The sequence below is a fragment of the Octopus sinensis genome, linkage group LG3 (assembly GCF_006345805.1).
Source record: "Octopus sinensis linkage group LG3, ASM634580v1, whole genome shotgun sequence".
NCBI classification, from domain to species: domain Eukaryota; kingdom Metazoa; phylum Mollusca; class Cephalopoda; order Octopoda; family Octopodidae; genus Octopus; species Octopus sinensis.
Genome location: NC_042999.1, coordinates 89,763,107 through 89,782,066, shown reverse-complemented (window position 1 = coordinate 89,782,066; position 18,960 = coordinate 89,763,107). Strand labels below are relative to the sequence as shown.

Sequence of the window (18,960 nt, the reverse complement as noted above, 5' to 3'; positions counted from 1 at the left end):
TTATGACACTGCCTTCAAGAATCTTAATCAATTATAGCAATCACACTTGTTGTTGTTGGCATCTTTTTGTCTAGGGAGACAATGGAGTTGCGCATTAAATAATCCAGTCTGGTTTTTACTCCAGTTTGCGCAGGCCTGGGCTAGATGTAAGAAAATCTTGGGTAGCCCAATCGTCAGGATTCCTCTCTCGACCTTGCTGATGTAGTTCAAAGGAGTGTAGAGCATTACGTTTGGCACCAGTTTGGTTGCAGGAGTTGCCAGAAGAGTGTCGAGTCGAACACTAAACTACCTACGGGGCTCCACTCCGGATTTCTAAGCATAATTATGTACACACTGCTCAATCTGTATTGTCTTTTGTACTTGAAAGTTCTGTCAAAACTGACTTATGCCTAATCCCACTACTCTGTTATTATATCATAAAAATGTTCGAAGTTACTATTGTTGTCTTAACATTCATCTTATAATAACTGGTGATGTTTTATCAAACACCATATACACACACATCATCATCTGCTAGACTTATCTATAAGTCATAATGTAATTAATTCTTTACTGTTGTCATCTAAACTCCAGTGATGAAGTTTTGTTTCTGAGACAGAAACCTGTTACCTCTTTATAGGAGGAATTCAAAGAATTAAAATAGAAAGAGATACTCGTAAACATTGTGACATGTATTTGAAGGACCATTTTGAGGTAACAGATATAAACTCAAGTTAGTGATGGGCACATCAGAGCAAGTTGAATTTATGAATGAGCAAATATATTTGATTTACAAGATTTTAAAATATTGCATTGTATCTAATGATGTTAAATGAAGAAGAGTGAATTTTCATTATCTTCAATATGGTAATCTTTTCAAACGTCTTATTAACCAGTCTTCTAAAATGACCTTTTCAGCTTATAAAATTAACCATTCTAAAGATGATAAATATATGAAATTAGTGAAAATCACACCTACTTCGTTATAGTCTCCTAAACAACACAGATGATAGAGAGTAAGTATGGTTAATGCTTCAATATTGAACTGATCTATATCAAGAGCCCTGAAATGTAGCAAAATAAATGAATCACAACCAGAACAAATATCAATAAAAATAATTATATAAATCTTCAAAGTTATAGTCTTAAATTTTTTTCACATGGTTGAATATTAATATTGTAAAAGTTTAGATGATCTGCAATTGATATGCTGCAAAGGTGACACCTCCTCAAAAAATATTGCTGGGTAACAGTTCTTGTATTTCTAAAAATTTACAACAATGCATATAGTTCTAGAGTATTTTTAAATTAAATAACTGAGGAACAGAAAATTAATTTATTCATTCCAAAATTCATTTTCATTGTGAATGTTGTTGCTATTATCTTCTTCAAATTAGAAGGGGAGAAAAGATAGGGAAATTTTAGGTAAGAATAGTAATTTTTGTTTGAATAAGTTATTCTTTTTAAATATTGACTGACCAAACAAGTAAAAATGGAGTAAAATTACTAAATAAATAAAAGAAAAATAATTATAAAAACAAAAGCAGAACTTGAAAAGTGATAACTTACAAATATGCAGTTTCTACTGATTGATCCCAGTCTTTCAAAGCTAGCTGTATCTTCATTTTTTCCTCAAGGGCTGGAAGAAAGTCAGAACGACCAACAATGAGTTGATTAGCAATTTCTAATGCCTTATTGAAGCTGCAGCGGGCCATAAAACATCGAATCAAACCTAAAAAGGCATTGACCTCACCAGCACCATCAGACCTGCGGAAATAGAGAGACAATTGTATAAATATATAAAAGAAACACTTTCTATTTTGAATTCTGTCAATTGATGGTTACTCTCAGAATAGAAGATAACATTCAGATTTGTACCACTACCAAACAAAATACAATGCCTTCCTAATTGTTTTCATCAACAGAAAACACATGAATAGGGAACCAACATTTTGGTCTTGGACAATAATGACATATTGTTTTCCATCAATAGAATGTAGCCTAAACAAATTGAACTTCATGACATGTTGCCAAGATTCTCATATTTTTATCATGCCTAGGAGCCTAAAGAAAAAGAAATGTCCTCTATGTCATAGAGACCTCTTAAACTAAGGTAGTAGTGAATTAGTGTGGTTAATGCTTAATTTAAACTGTAGTTTAATATTTAACAGCAAAGGAAACAAACTAGAATATAATCAAATCAAATCAATTACATAAAAATGTAGTACATTAAATGGAAGTTTTCTTTCCAGAGTTAATGGATAAGTTTGATAATAAATAAACAAACAAACTTGCTTTTTTACTCCTACCTGAACACTCAATTTTGTGAAGTTTGAGCGAAAACCAAATTAAATGGGAACTTGTGATCAGAAAGGAGACCAAGATTTCTATCTGCTTACCAAGTCTACTATATTCATTACATACACTCTGCATTGAGCATAAGATCCTACAAATTCAGCGACAAACAAAGCAATTAGAGCCAGCTGGTAGTCTTACTCCAGACAGTATGTTAAAATATATTTGAAGTAAAACAAAAGGCTATAATGTTCTGCAATGGCAATAACAGTAGGGAAATCGTTTGCAAGGACTCAGACAGCCCTCTGCCCAGGGTCGGTTGCTTGTGATTCAGATTGTTCAATGTTTAACAGACTAAATAGTAGCTAATACATGTTAGAGTCATCAAAAGTGTTTATTTTTATTTTTTATAGTTGCTAATATCAATTATATCACAATCTAAATAAAGACTAAGCTTCAAGAGATTAAAGCCAAACTAAGTCAGGACACAATCATTAAAAGGATACATTGTGGTTAGCTGGTAGTAAATGATTAACTGTAGTGACAGAAATATAAAGCAACTATATAGAACTCAAATTCTTTCCCCCATCACAAGAAAACTAGCATTTGTAACAATAAATAAACACATATAGAGACAGTAGAAGATCTCATTGCAAGGACTGTAATGGCTATTATTTGTATAGAATGTTAAATTTTGTGATGTATGCAGTTCTTAAGAGAGATACCTGACTTTTCAAAATGCATGGTATCTGAATTTTGAAGCAACTGACTGCCATATCTACTATGTACAGTAAATTTTGTTTATTTAAAAGAGTCAATTTATATTCATATTCCTCACAAAACACTGGATACTACTACTGATTTTGCTGAGAATTCTAAAGTTAAACACCAGCTCTAAAATATTTACTTTTTCTTTTGGATATTCATCATACACAAAAATTAAAATGCACTTACATTCGAATAATTTCATCAAAATATTTGAAAGCCTTTTTACCATGTGGGTCTTTGCCAGATTCCAGTTCTAACCACCCTTTTAGTGCTAAAGACTAGAAAAGCAAAGTATACAAGGAACATTTACTTACAACACTTTATAAAAAAACAAAGCAAAAAAAAAATCATATTTTTCAATTTAATTCTTTAGTTGGTCCTATACTTGTAGACATCCTTGAAAAAACTCAAGTGCATTTAAATATAATGTTAATCGTTTCTTGGAGTGTTAAATAGATAAGAAACAATCTCCTTTGGATAAGATTTTAATATATTGCAAGTAACTTTCCCTGAAGTTTTGATACCCATTTCTGTTCACTAGGTAAACAAAGGAATGGAGAATTAAGTCTTTTGCCCAGAGATAATAAAATGCTTGCTGTGGATTTAAACTCAGTAACCATTAACTTGTTATCCAAAACAACATCCACTAAAATATTTTTCTCTACAAGTGTCTTAACATTTTATGGTGGAATGTTGATATCCACTGACAGCAACTGCCAAATGGCTCAATCTAATCTAGTGAGTGAGCATTATGGTTAGAATTGCATGAGACTTTCTCCTTTCTATTATTAAATACCATGTCAAAGTTCAGCTTTTTAGCTTTCAGTTGAAGCATCATTGTACAATAATTAGTTATATCTAAAACAATCATGCCATGTTGATCTTTTTAAAGTGGAACAACAATGTTTATACTTAGAGTTATGGAAAGAAGAATATATAAAAAGATGCACTCATTACACTCTCGGAGTGATTGGCTTTAGAAAGGGCATCCAGCTGTAGAAATCATGGCAAATCAGACTGGAGTCTGGTGCAGCCTTCCAGCTTGCCAGCCCTAGTCAAACTGTCCAACACATGTCAGCAGGGACAATGGACGTTAAATGATAATGATTGATTTTCACATTGAATTGAAATCTTTTTGGCATCATAAGCATGGCCATATAAATATAAGTACTTAACCTTTACTTAGTTTATTTCGTGGTTTCTTGATTATTGTTTCATTTTATAACTTGTTTTGACTGACTTTTGATGTTCTACCAAAACACATTGGGTCATCCCATAAATAATGTGGTTTATTTTCAATTGCATGAACTAAAAGTCGGAGGGGGATGAGGTAAACTACCTGCATCAACTTGCTATAAAAGCAGGTAGTAATTTTACCTAGTTCTTATTCTTAGTGCAAGTTTTGAAGAGTGCAGTTATTTGGTCATTCAACCATTCATCAACACCTGTGTGCCATCGGAAAAGTCAGCAAATTGGGTCAATGGGTTCATCACAAGCTATCTGAGTCTAATTGTGTGCTCTTCTTTGCTGTCATGTCTCTTGAATGAACCTTTTTTAGACCAAATAGTGACTGGTGATGAGAAATGGGTTCTCTATAAAAATGTCAAGTGTGGAAGACAGTGGGTAGGGAAAGGAGAAACACCAGCACCCCAGGCTAAAGAAGATCTTCACCCACATATGGTGTTGTTATCTGTTTGGTGGGATATGAAAGGTTTAGTCCACTTTGAACTTTTAAACCCTAACCAAATGATAGCAAAGGAGATCTACTGAGGGCAGCTTGAGTAGCTTAAGTCAGCGTTAGAAGAAAAACAACTATCTTTGGTTGCAAGACAAAAAGTCTTCTTCCATCAAGATAATGCTCGGCCACATTCCAAAGGCTGGAGCAGTTTGAATGAGAAATGATGCTCCACCCACCATGTTTGCTGGACATTGCCCCATCTGATTATCACTTTTTCCACAGTCTTAAAATCATTTGGACAGAAAAAATATGAATTCTGTAGAGGAGGTCAGAACAGAACAGGAGGAGCATTTTTCGTCACAGACAAGTAAATTTTGGAAAAGGGGACTTACAAATCTACCAGAAAAATGGAAGAGCACTGTAGAAAATGAAGGAAAGTATATTTTAGATTATCTTAATTTTGAAAAATAAACGAAGTATAAAAAAACTACATTATTTACGGGATGTCCCAATATTTTACACCAGGAATTTTCTGGTTATTATAGTGAAATTTCACATGCTGACAGAAAACGGCCTCTAGTTACAAAGCTTGTTTGAACAAAAGAGCCAAAATTACAAGGGTAATTATATTAGCACATTTTATTGAAGTAGTTTCTATGTTAATGATTCTATATATAAGCATTTATCGCCAACAAAGTAAAAGGCTTAATTTTTCATGACTGCATAACTTGGGTGCATCTATCATACAGCATTAAACAAATATTCTCAAGCTGAACAAGAGTACTATAGCTAGATTTAAGAAATAGATGAAAGAAATTTGAGCAGTTGTTACTTCTTCTATTGACAAAATTAGATTTTTTCACTTTGTATTAACCATGTGTAACAATATATAGCTTTGAATATGGCAGGAAATTTGATACATAGCTGAGACTCGATATGGAATAAATAAATTATAGAATAATATAGAAACAACTGCAATAGAAACAGAAACAATAAAACAGAGTCAAGAAAAAAAAATGCAGTGTAGCTTTCTGAGAAACTTACTTGTTTATTTAGTTCATTCAGCTTTAGTGCTCTGTCAAGATATTCTTTTGCTTTATCATATTTTTCAATCAAGAACAACAAAGTTCCAGCATATAAAAGACTCTGAAGAAAAAGACTTTACTTTTTAATACAGTACCACAGTAATGTATAAAAACAATAATTCTTAGAAACAAAACCCATTTGAGCAAAAGAAGTTTTATTGATAAAACACTCCAACAATTCAGCAGTGTCAAACAAACTTACCAACGGGTTAAGTTAAATACATACACATACAAAGGTTTTAGCAAGTATGAAAAAAGACAGAACTCTGGTGCCTTTGAGGAAATGGTCTTGCTCACTATACAGAAAAGGCTGCACCCAGTGTAAGCATAGAATGCACAAGAGATGTAGTGAATTCACTGGCAGACTAACAGAGCAATATAAGCTTCATATGTGACAGATGCAGTAGAGCAGTATGTTCTGTGAACACATTGGAAATAGAGTACCTTGAATGCCTGGATGGCTAATTAGTAGTTAATAGCTTTTGTTACCTGGGAGATGTTATCAGCAAAGAAGGTGGTTTCTCTGAAACTTTAGTAGCCAGAGTAAGAAAGGGTTTGAAAATGCTCAGGGAGCTGCTACTACTACTGGCAACAAGGTCTTTTTCCACAAAATAAAAGGCAGCTTGTGTGATACTTGCATTTGAACTGCAATGTTGCATGGTAGTGAGATATGGGCCTCAAAAGTAGAGGACATGATAAGACTGGGAAAAATGAGGTGAGAATGCTCCATTGGCTGTGCAATGTGAGTGTGCATAAATGTCATAGTATGTGCTGAGAGAAAAACTGGGAATAAGAGGAATTAGAGGTAGTGCGCAAGAAGACTGAGCTGGTATGGACATGTGATGTGTATGGATGAGGATTGCAGTATAAAGAAATGCGGATCACTTAATGTGACTGGGGCTTATAGACAAGGGAGACTCGGGAAGATGTACAAAGTATTGAAGGCTGACCTCAAGAGCTTGAGCTTCACAGAGATGACAAAAGACCAAGTTATCTGGTGATATGTGGTCCTTGAGAAGATTCACAATCATGGCAAAACTGACTTCTCGGAGCACAGTTGGTGTACATATTAAGTGTACAAACGGACATCTTACCCAATTTCTTCCTCACACCCTTTCCACATCTCCTCTACCTCCCTTGATACTTCACTCTCTTATCTATTAATATTGTCCTCTACACCCACGTGTGATATTGATCTCCTGCAGTCACTCACTAAACAACTGAATTCTATCCCTGTGCTCTATGCTGACTCTCTCCACCTCTTCAGTACCCTGTCCAAACATCACCTCTCTTGTCCCCTCCTATGTCAGCTGTATCATCTTTCACTAACTTATTTCTGCTCTCTTCTGGCCTCTTGCTACCTCCCCAATCTAGGCATCATTGGCAATCTTCACCCCTGCATCCACTCTTCAATCCTATCAAATCCTTACAGGTGCTGTCTGATTCTTCCTTTGTATTTCCCTATTTCTTCCCACCATATGCTCTTACAAACCCCCACCCACTCTTAGTTTCTCTGTCCCCACCCACTTCTCATTTCATACCTTGAAATGCTACCTGATCACCGCATCACCAATATTTATCTCATTGATGCTATGACTTAACTATTTTCTTCTAAATGTGTGTAGCTTCCCTACAACTAGACCCTACTCACTCACTCCTTTCCTACCTTAACCCTCATCTGCTAGAATAAAGCCCCTCTACTTGGGTTTTGTGCCTGCATGGCAACCTCATTAGTGCTGTAAAGTGGCTGGCATTAGGAAGAGCATGAAGCTGTAGAAACCATGCCAAAGTAGAGCATGATGCAATCCTTGGATCCATCCAATCCCATCAAATAGTCCAACCTATGCTATTTTGGAATATGGATATTAAATGATATTAAAAAATATTAAATGATGATGGTGATATACACACATATCCATATAAGGACAATACTTACACATTTAATTTTATAATACACACATACATTTATATACATATAACTGTTCCTTTAAGTATATTTGAGAACCATTCTTTCAGTTTATCTATTGATGCAGATATTGGGCATAGTTCCAAATAATTTCTAATTAGTTGTAAAACATCATCATCAAAATGCTAATCATGATTTAACATCCATCTTCCATGCTGGCATGGGCTAGACAGTTTGATAGAATCTGATACACCATTTTGCAATCCAGAACAATTCATGCCTCTGGTCCTCATGTTGTAGAACACTGGCAAAACTCCTCCTTTCTACCCTTCCCATGGTCAAACAAATCTATTGTCTAGTTTCTCTTTTAGCTACTTGGTATTCTCTTCTACCCTATTTCTTCCAATCCTTTCATGCCAGTCTTTGTTTTAATGACTTTGTCTACTTCACCATTCTACTACCATGTCATCTTCAGTCTCATTGGAACTTTGCACTGACAACAGATTTGATCTGTAGTCCTTAATAGGTTGCCCTGCAAGAACTTCCAGTTAACCTCTATGTTTTACATCGGTCTCTGCCTCCTTGTCAGATGCTTTAATTAGAACATCTCTGTATCTGTGACTGTTCAATAGACTTTTAAGCTTCCATATCTTACTTTTCCAGATTAGTTTGATCTAAGTCTGAAGTTACTAACCAGTAGTAGGTAGTACATTCTACACCAAGAAAAAATGTTATTGCAATTCCAATAACGGACAGAGTCAGCGTATATTGAAAAGGTTGCAAGTCACAACGAAAATTTCAGTAAAAATAAATAAGCAAATGAGTGGAAATCGGTGTGTTAAATGAATACGGCACTAAAAGAATTCTCATTTACTCCCATTGTTTACAGCAGTACTTGGAAGTAATGTGTGTAGTGTGTGGTCATCTCACCACAACATGGAGGTTCTATCAGTGACTATGGCAGAGAAAGTATGTGTGTGTGTATGTAAAAAGACATGGCTTGAAGGTTATTATGGTCAAGAATCTTTCCAAACATCAAATTTCTCTTAAAAGGAAAAAAGATTTCAAGAGAGTTCTTCTAGGAGTGCTTCCATCAATGAAAACAATGTTGGATAAAGTGTGTGGCATAAGAAGGAGACTACTTTGATGGAGATTAAATGTGAAATTGCTACGCACTGAAGTTTTCTTTTTATAGCACCAGTCTTGATACGCTTTCATCAGACATTGTGTATGTGTGTGTGTGTGAGTATATGCAATTTTCAGACAAACAAAAATTATATGAGAATATCAACATCTATCTATATTGATACTAACGTTTCAGTATGCTTGATTCTGTACACACACACGTACGTATATATATATATATATATATATATACAATGCACAGAATCAAACATACTGAAATATACATTCGTATCAATGTAGATAGTTATTAATATTTTCATATAGTTAACATCTTTTTCTGAAAATTGTAGGTTTCATTTATTGCTATAAGCACTCCTTTATTACTTTCATTCTTAAAAATCCTATAAAAACCAAATTTAATCAACACACCCTTTCACCAGCCTGCTTTCTTTCTTCTTTTAGTTTACGGTCAAGGTCTTGTAGTTCTTCACGATCTACAATGAAAGATAATAAAAATTAAAATACTGTTAAATGTTTATAAACTTCTCTCATTTTTCTCCCTCAAGTAAACAAATCAGAAAAGTATAAAGCCTAAAAATTCTGAAAGGCAAAGTACAGTCAGTTCTTTTGTAGATCTGTAATTTTAACTAGATTCAGTTTATAATTTATTTCTCTGTATGAAATGAGGGAGCTTTGATGTGATCACTCAACTTGCTAGAAATACTAACCATATCTTCTTCAAATCACATGCAGTAATCATAAACAATGCTGTCCTAGACACAATGACAAGAAGACAGGATGGTCAGGTTGAACAACTTTGTTATTGGTCTGGTCAGTCCGAGCTGACGTGGAAACTAAACAACTACATGAATGCATGAAATAAAATCCTGCTCGGGCAATGAAAGTTAAGTACCATTAACAACCCGCAAGATTTCTGAGAACTTTTAGTTTTAACCTGTGTTATAAGCAATAGATTAGTCAGATTTTGCAATACTAGCCCACTTAGAACTGAAAAAAAGTACTCTTCTTTGATCCATATCATCATAAAGCCAAACACATTTGGTACTTTGCCCTCAATAAAAGATCCACAAACATAATACCATGGTCATTTTTCACTGCACACACATATCTACACAACTAGCTACACATCCTTCTTTGGTTGAATTGACAGGAGTAGCCCAGTTTCTTGGCTGGCAAACAAGGTTCAGGTGTTGTATGGTGAGAAGAAACCAACAAAGATGAAAGAAATCATGATTGGACCAGTGAGAGCTCTGCAAATAAAAAGGAATTAATTGTTGGAAAACTATTTTACAAGAAGAATAAAGTTCCACCTACTATTATTCTTTGACTTCTTGTAACCATAAATTAGAGCCAGGATTGAACCCAAATTAACATCTACCTTGTCTTTCAGTTGTTGAAAAGCATGCATACTTTCTGGAACCCGACCTATGGAAAAAACAAAAACAAATACATAGATTTTGTTGTGTTTCAAAAGAAAGAAAGATTTTAGAAGATAATGATTGAATGATAATATTTTCTTTATTATCAGTATGATGTAATTTACTTTATTAATCTCAACCAAATTTGTGCGGCAAATTAGTAGAAAATATTTATAAGGAAGTGAACATCTGAAGGAAAAGAAAATTCTTGATCGCCCAGAGGAAAGAATAGCTGGAGTTTATACTATTCTTTGTCCCTGACATTCCATCCCTGTCAGGGATGGAATGTCAGGGACAGAGGACCAAATAAAACAACATTTGCAAGAGCAATAAGTTCAAACAAAAACAACTCATTAGAAACATCCAAATAACAAACTTATAACCATGTATAGAAAAAGGAAATGTTATATTAACTACTCTAGTAGTTTATTAAACAAGTTGCATATCTTGAATGAATTGTCAATGAGATACTATCCTCACATGTTCAATTTAAAGTTTCCTTATAATGGTAGCAATAGCAACAATCACAATCACTTTCCTTCAAAGTAATATTTTTCCACTACCTTTCTGTATGTATTGCACAAGATATTGTTCATTTTAATTTATTGACTGAATAACACCAGTGTAAGTTTACACCTTAGTTTAGTGGCATATTTAACTATAACAACATCTCCAACTTGTGGTGTATGTTACTTTTCATTTTGTTTCAAAATGTTTAAATCGATAGCATTGACAGTTGGTGACAAGTTATCAGAAACAGACTCCTGATGTTCACAGGAAAAAAAAATTCGTAAATTGAAATGAAAATGGTCAGAACAATTCCAGGTTTTGCTTCCATGCTTATTCAGTAGAAAAATGTCTCTAGAATGTTAGGGAGGGAAAAAATTCTCCCTTGAACAATACTGAGTACAACTCATGAGGTAGATTAAATTATTATATCTAAAAATTCTGTTTAGGCAAAATTTCTCTACATTTTCACAAGAAACTGAAAATTTTCTGTCCTTGACAAACTTTATTATATGTTGTATATTAAATGTCACCCTTTACAAGCCTAGTCAGGCTCATAGGCCTGGTTTCCTGGTTACTGTGGCATATGTGTTTACCCCAGCTGGACGGGATGCCAGTCCATCGCAGCGTTACTCAAGAAACAGGAAGAAAGAGTGAGAGAAAGTTGTGGCAAAAGAGTACAACAGGGGTCGCCACCACCCCCTGCTGGAGCCTCGTGGAGCTTTTAGGTGTTTTCGCTCAATAAACACACACAACGCCCAGTCTGGGAGTCAAAACCGCGATCCTCCAACCGTGAGTCCGCTGCCCTAACCACTGGGCCATTGCGCCTCCACGTTGTATATTAAGGCTACCATTTTAAAGATACTATTCAATTTTTTTAACAATTTTATTTTAACCAAATAACTTAACTCTTATCCAGTACTTATACAACAAATTCAGAAAATAAAGTAGATTTTGACTTTTGGACTTAAGGTTTACCAGTTCACCTAACCGGACACAAATTACTTAGTATCAGCCACAAAGGAAAAAAGTTTACCTTGTAGAAGCAGAGCCAGAGCTTTGTAGAACTTCAGAATAGGATCATTGTTATATTTGGTAAGACCATCAGTGACAGCTACTTCAAAGCGACCAAAATACTTGTGATGGCCATAGTAAAAGATTTTAGCCTAGACAAAAGAGAAAAAAAGAACATTTTTCTTACAAATTTGTATATTACAAATATTCTCTGAACTTTTATTTACTTTGCAGTAATGTTTGTTGCCACTTTTACATGGCTGTTCCATGCAGAACAATGTTATTACATTTTAACCCCAGTAAAACATCTTTTCCAGCTGGTTAGTGACACACAACCTGAGTAAGGGAGCGAACCACTCCCCCTCTAGTGTGGCAAGACCAGCAGAACAACTGATTTCTGGGTGCATACCCATCCTCAGTACTGGAGTCCAGCCTGCTAGAAATGGCAGCTTTCCATCCCTACTTGCAATATATAAACAAAGAAGTGACAATTAGCCACTGATCTTGCAAAAGTGGCTACAAACATTACTGTTTAGTACTGTTACTACATGAATCTCTTTCAAAGATCTTAAACCCAGTAGTTTAGCTTGTTGCAAGATCAGCGGCTGATTGTCGCTTCTTTGTTTATATATTGCAAGTAGGGACATATGATATTATTTGAATGAGTCTTTTATTTACAAAGATCATGCAACATGTTAAGGAGCCTTAACAAGCTTTTGCAGTGGATTGCAAGCAAAATAATGTGTGTGGACAGTGAGGTTGTTTACAGTCAGTAAACACATGGGAAAGTGAAGGGAAATATGAACTCACTCACACACATACATTCACAGCCCAGAGTAGGGTACATTCTAATCACATATAGTTAATCAGGCTGAAGAGGAAAGTATCATAACCAATGAATGGTATAACAGCATCATAGTCAACTATTACAAGGGTAAAGGAGATGTTTTATAAACAATTACAGAGGTAGCAAATTGTTGGACCAAGTCATGAAAGTTATACAAAAAGCTCAATCAGTTAGGAAGAAAATTAACCTAGACAGGAAGCTGCTTGGTTTTGTGCTAGGGATTAGTGCCACTGGTGTCCTCTTTATAGTAAGGTAACTGCAGGAGAAGTGTTTGTTGTTTGTTCCTTCTCAAGCTAGCCTGGCTCATAAGGGCCGGTTTTCCGGTTTCCTTAGCATATAGGTTCCCCACCTGGATGGGACGCCGGTCCGTCGCAGGTGAGCTGCAAAATGCAGGAGGAAAGAGTGAGAGAAAGTTGTGGTGAAAGAGTCAGCAGAAGTTCGCCATTACTTTCTGCTGGAGCCACGTGGAGTTTAGGTGTTTTGCTCATAAACACACACATCGCCCAGTCTTAGATTCGAACCCACGATCCCTCGATCGCGTGTCCGCTGCTCTAACCACTAGGCCATGTGCCTCCACAGGAGAAGTGTTTAGCAAAAAGTAAGCCATTGTACTTGATTTTCAGTAACTTGGTGAAAGCCTTTGAAAAGGTCTATCACTCCTTGATCTGGTGGTTGCTGTGGAAGCTAGGAATATACAAATAGATTGTGACAGCCGTATAAGCCATGCATCTACTGTTGTAAGTAATGTGAAAGTCAGCCATGGGTTCAGCAATGAATTTAGTCCACAGGTAGGGATTTACAAGGATTCCAGTCTCAGTCCATTTGTATTTATCATAGTCCTCTTGAACATAAGAGGAGTGTAAGACCAGTTGCTTGTGGGAACTCCTTATACTGATAACCTTGTTATTAAAACTGAATCGATAGTAGAATTGGAAAACAAATTCCAGGCATGGAAGCAAAACCTGGAATCAAAAGGCCTTAAAGTTAGCTTAGCAAAAACTAAAGTTCTAGTAAGCAGAAAAACAGACAGACCTATGCCCTGCAAGAAAATGATTCTGCTGGATATATAAAAAAGGTATAGATAGAAATTTCACATGATAAACTCAATGCAAACTATGGACACATAAGAGGTGCAGTGGAATAACAGGAAGGTTAACAGAGAAAGTAAACTTTTGTATGTGGTAAATGCATAGGGACCGCCAAATATTCTTTCACTCTTGGGCATCTTCCTAGAATATCACTCGTTCATACCTGCTGCTAACCCTGTGTTTGAACCTCACCGACGAAAAGGCATTTAGCCATGCAGATCCCGGTTTTTCACACAGTTTATCTCGGACTACATCATTTGAGGTTCTTAATGTGCTTTTCAAGGCAGTGGGATGTGACTTGAAAGAATTCAGTTGTTACTACTAGCAGTTCGAGTGTCCATGTTTCGGTGCTTTTTTTTTTATGCAAGAGTTTACGTTACCTCTATAGCATTACATGTCTGAATGGAACAAAGGTAGAAGGTTACAAAATAAAGTTTTTGTTATTTGTAACTTGGGCAACATTATTACAACACTTAATAAATAAAATAGAGAAAGCTATTCTCGGTATTCGCATTTATAAAGTTTAGGTCACAGGAGGGAGAATATAGGCAGTATAATTGTTTATATTTTCCTCAAAAGGTATTTAATAACAACAATAAAATTAATAGCAACGAAAACAATATTAATAGCAATTGAATATTAAACTACTAAGTTATATTACATATTGTTATATGAAGTACATGATTTAAATGCTCGTATTTTTTTAATAGATGGTTTCATTAAACTTAGTTTTGTTTTGATTTTATTTTCCTCTTTACATATCAAAATAATTAAACAATATAAGTAATTTCTAACGTAAATATGTAAACAAAGAAACAGACATTCAAGTCATTTTCACTGTTGATATGGAGCATGAAGCTTAAGCGGTAGTTATGGCAACCGGTGGGAAGTGTTTTAAACAAAACCAATAATACAGCACTCACCATTAAAACAGAATCTTCTTCTGCCATCCTTTCAAGTTTAAGAAAGTTTTAAAGAAAGAAACAATTAATTTGGATGTTGATAACAGAAATACATTTAAGAACAAAATTCATCTATTACAATATGCTTTTGTTTTCTACATAAGCACTTGTTGCTCCATTCAACAAGCACTCATGTAACGCATGCGTTTATATTTAGTTTCCTCTTCCGGTCTGGAGGTGTCCGTCCTGGAGCTGTAATAAATACTTTGTGATCTTTTGTGTTATATGTATTTAACATATATATTTTTGGTTGTATATTCTATGCACTCTACACCAGAGTCCACAACTACGCAGCCGCACAGAAAGAATAAACTTTTAAAATTTTATCTGTTTTATCGAATCGCAGTCTGCGGCGTGTTTTTGGGGTCAATATACAGTTTAAGGCCCAGTCACGAAAAAAAAACAAAAAAAAAACTGTCTACTAGGTGTAAAAAAATGTGTAGAGAGCAAATATGGAAACAAAAATTTGCGCAAACGAACGGGAGTGGGGGTGGGGAGTGAACTTTCGTAAAATTCACAAGATTCGATTTTTCCCTCATAACTTTCAGGAAAAATGGATATATATTGATGAAATTTTATAGAAATACCGTTCAATTGGCACAAATTGCAATTATAAAGAAAATTTGGGGGAAAATGCTTTCCGAAGGGATGGGGAGAGGACTGTCGGAAAGTTCACACGATCCGTTTTTTTCCCCTCATAACTTTCAGGATCTAGTTTAGCGTTCGGTCAGCAAAACGAAAAAAAAAAAAAAGCAGAGAAAAAAAGTCTGATAGGTGTAAGAAAAAAACGTGTAGAAAATGAATATGAAAACAAAAATTTTCGCAAACATACATGTACATATCTTCGTCTTGGTTGGTAATTATTTGACGGCAACGATTCGAGAGAGGAAGGTATAACTTGGCTGCTTCTCTCCCTACCCCTTCGGAAAAAATTTTCCCCACAAATTTCTTTATAATCGTAATTTATGCTGTTTGAAACGTATTTCTGTAAAATTTCATTAAAAGATATCCATTTTCCTGAAAGTTATGAGAGAAAAAATCGGATCATGTGAATTTTCCGAAATTCCTTTCCCCCACCCATCCCCCGTTCGTTTGCGCAAATTTTTACCTTCATATTTGCTTTCTATACATTTTATTACACCTATTAGACTGGATTTTTTTCTTTCGTTTTGGTGATCGGGCGCTAAACTAGATCCTGAAAGTTATGAGGGGTAAAAAACGGATCATGTGAACTTTCCGACAGTCCTCTCCCCACCCCTTCGGAAAACATTTTCCCCAAAAATCTCTTTATAATCGTAATTTGTTTTATTTTAACAGTATTTCTATAAAATTTCGTCAATATATATTCATTTTCCTGAAAGTTATGAGGGAAAAATCGGATCTTGTGAATTTTCCGAAAGTCTTCTCCCCTTCTCCGTTCATTTGCGCAAATTTTTGTTTTCATAATCGTTTTCTAAACATTTTTTTACACCTAGTAGGCTGTGTTTTTTGTTTTTTTTTCGTGACCAGGGCTTCAACCGTATATTGACCGTTTTTGCTTTATATGTGTATAATAATTAAACCTTTAGGCTCATTATTGTGTTTTGTTATTCATGTGATCCACCCGGTCCGTGGGGGGGAAAAGGGTGTGGACTGTTGCTCTAAGAGCATTGTCTTCATAACTTCACATTTGAATTTCTATTTTTATTTTTATTTTTACTTTCCCTTGTATCTGGATTTCCGTTGTTTTCGACGAATAGCACTTAGTTGTATAACTACCTGAACAAACCCTGCATTCATTTAACGTGCAAGAGGCTGAGTAGTCTACACACACACACGCACACACACATTTACATAAAAGTGATTCTCTGACAGAATCAACATGACACAGTGTGACTTGGTTGTACCTTTGAATTACAAGTGCAGGCCATCAAGGGGCTTCTAAAGAGTTTCGTAAGGTTTAGGGTAACACACAGATATGAAAAATAGTACTTGCCCTAAGACGATATGTAGACGAATCTCATTCGTGCCCCCCTCACCCAATATCATATCACTGGCGTGCGCTCGCATTCACACACACATGAAGGTCTTCGTTAATTTGGACGACGAATTTCATTTGATCAACTGAATGATTTGCTTCTCGTAAAGTAATTCTCAGTCAGAATCAGTCACTTTTGCCCAAGATGCTATAATGTGAGATCGAACACAGATCCACATGGTTGCGAAACGTACCGGGTGGACATATAGTCAAGTAGTATTGTAATAAAAATGAGACGATTAGAGTTTTTCTTTTATCATTTTGCTTTCGCAAATACTCAAGATGAACACAGAGAGATGTGTCACAATAGTTATCTGGTGAATCATGTAAAACCTGCAGATGATTGGACATACCTACATAAGTGTGTCCTACCCAAATTTGTTACCTCATAACTTTCAGAAAAATGGGTATTTTTCTAATAAACTTTTCTATAAATACTTTCCAGATCGTGTAGATTATGATGTAAAGACTGTGCGATACGAGGTGAGGGGAATGGCTCTATCGTACATCACGCAGTCCTTACAATAAATATAAAAAGAATGATACATATATGTGCCAGAGGGAAAAGGAGAGGCTCAACTGAGTAGAATGTTTAAGAAAAGATTTATTGATATGTTAACATATGCGTCTGTGTGTGCGTCATGAATACAGATTAATAGACAGGCCGTCATGAGAACAAAGTGTATGTGTGTATAGACATGAATCTATGAATATCTGTTAAGAACATATAAGAATAGCAATGAAGAAGGTAGTGAAAGAGCCTATAATGAGAAGTTAGACAAATGTTCACAGACACAAGAAATGAAAATATCAGTTTCGTAGTCAATTGTACACGGTAGTTGAAATACTGTATCAAGAAGTTGCAGCTATGATGCTGAGCCGGCTGCGGTACATGTCGTACGTGAAGTTGTGGATGTAATGCTACTGCCTACGTCATTTGGTACAGGGCTAGACCTTAAAAGGTCTGAAACAAACCAATAACCTCGAAACGAAGAGCAGCTGGATTTTTATAAGGAGCTGTAGGTTCAAAGTTGAGAACAGGCTGTCTTACATGATTTTATTTAGAGGCTCCGATTGGTTCTACGCGGCAAATTGGCGCGTCAGAGTAAGAGACAAATTGCGCCAATACCAACCAATCAGAGTTGTGGATATAACGGGGTCCAAATATCGGCCAAAGGCTAGCTGTTACCTGCTACGTTCGAATGCATGTATATATGATAAAGGGTAGAGAGGAATTTCACTCGAGTGTTCGCTACAATGATATCGGAATTTAATGTAAAATAAAAAAAAAAAGACATTGGTGGGCGCGTACATATATACATACCGACATACATTACAATTTTTTCAAAATTTCCAGTTTAATTTTATGTATATGTGTGTCAGTATGCCTGTATGTGCACCCACTTTTTTCTTTTAACTTTAAATTCCGATACAATCGTATTCTATACCATCTGAAAGGTATTTGTAGAAAATTTCAATGAATGTTTTTCTGAAACTTGTGAGGAAATGAAGTCGACTCGTGTGAAACATCTAAAATTTTGTCCTTGTAGCAGAAGCATGTTTACCAGTTGGCTATTTAGGCTTAAAAGGGCTCATATTGACTTGTATGCCTGTTTTTTTTTTGCAAGTGGTCACGTAATGGGTTGTACGTCGATCTAACCCTTCTGGCTCTCATCCCATCACGTGACAGACCAGCCGAGCACAGAAGATTTATGTGTATCCGCTGGGATAGACATAAACCTATATAAGGAAACATTTCCCGCTATTTCTTTAGTGAGGTGAGTTGTGCAGTTGAGTTCTAATCTCGGCAAAGAGCAAGATTATCTTCACAGGTAATCTTCGACGTTTACGTCTGTTCTTGTTCTCCACAAGAAGTCATGTTACGCATTTACACTGCATACATCATGTACCAACTGCATGAGAAACCACTGTACATTTGCTGACAGTATATTTCAAGATGTATCTCAAGCGCTTTGCCGTGTTAATGCTCTTTAACGGGTTAAATAAATCGTCGCATTTTATCCTCCTGGATTCTGTTTCTTCCTTTATCTGCACGCACACGTATATTGGAACTCAAATCAGCTTTATCCCTCAACACAACCAATTCCGTTAAATCCTCTTCCCAAAACGTTTTCACAACAAATTCGATATAACAGCAATCTAGACTATTTGAAAGGCATTCGTAAAAAATTTCATTAAAAAATACCAATTTTCTATGAAGAAACAAAGTCGTGCGGGGAAGTGGAGAAT

The 18,960-nt window shown here is 35.4% G+C and overlaps 1 protein-coding gene across 1 annotated transcript in view; it reads right to left on the bottom strand.

The window, feature by feature from the left end:
* Positions 1–14,844, bottom strand: part of LOC115209300 (tetratricopeptide repeat protein 21B) — a 69,385-nt gene extending 54,541 nt beyond the window's left edge. The window contains exons 1-8 of the mRNA XM_029777637.2: positions 14,655–14,844; positions 11,819–11,948; positions 10,172–10,282; positions 9,266–9,330; positions 5,765–5,866; positions 3,229–3,320; positions 1,549–1,746; positions 959–1,043 (exon numbers count right to left, since the gene is read on the bottom strand). Coding sequence (XP_029633497.1) covers positions 959–1,043; positions 1,549–1,746; positions 3,229–3,320; positions 5,765–5,866; positions 9,266–9,330; positions 10,172–10,282; positions 11,819–11,948; positions 14,655–14,681 — 810 coding nt within the window. The 5' untranslated portion in view covers positions 14,682–14,844. The remainder of the gene's footprint in view (positions 1–958; positions 1,044–1,548; positions 1,747–3,228; positions 3,321–5,764; positions 5,867–9,265; positions 9,331–10,171; positions 10,283–11,818; positions 11,949–14,654) is intronic.
* Between the last annotated feature and the right edge of the window lie 4,116 nt (positions 14,845–18,960).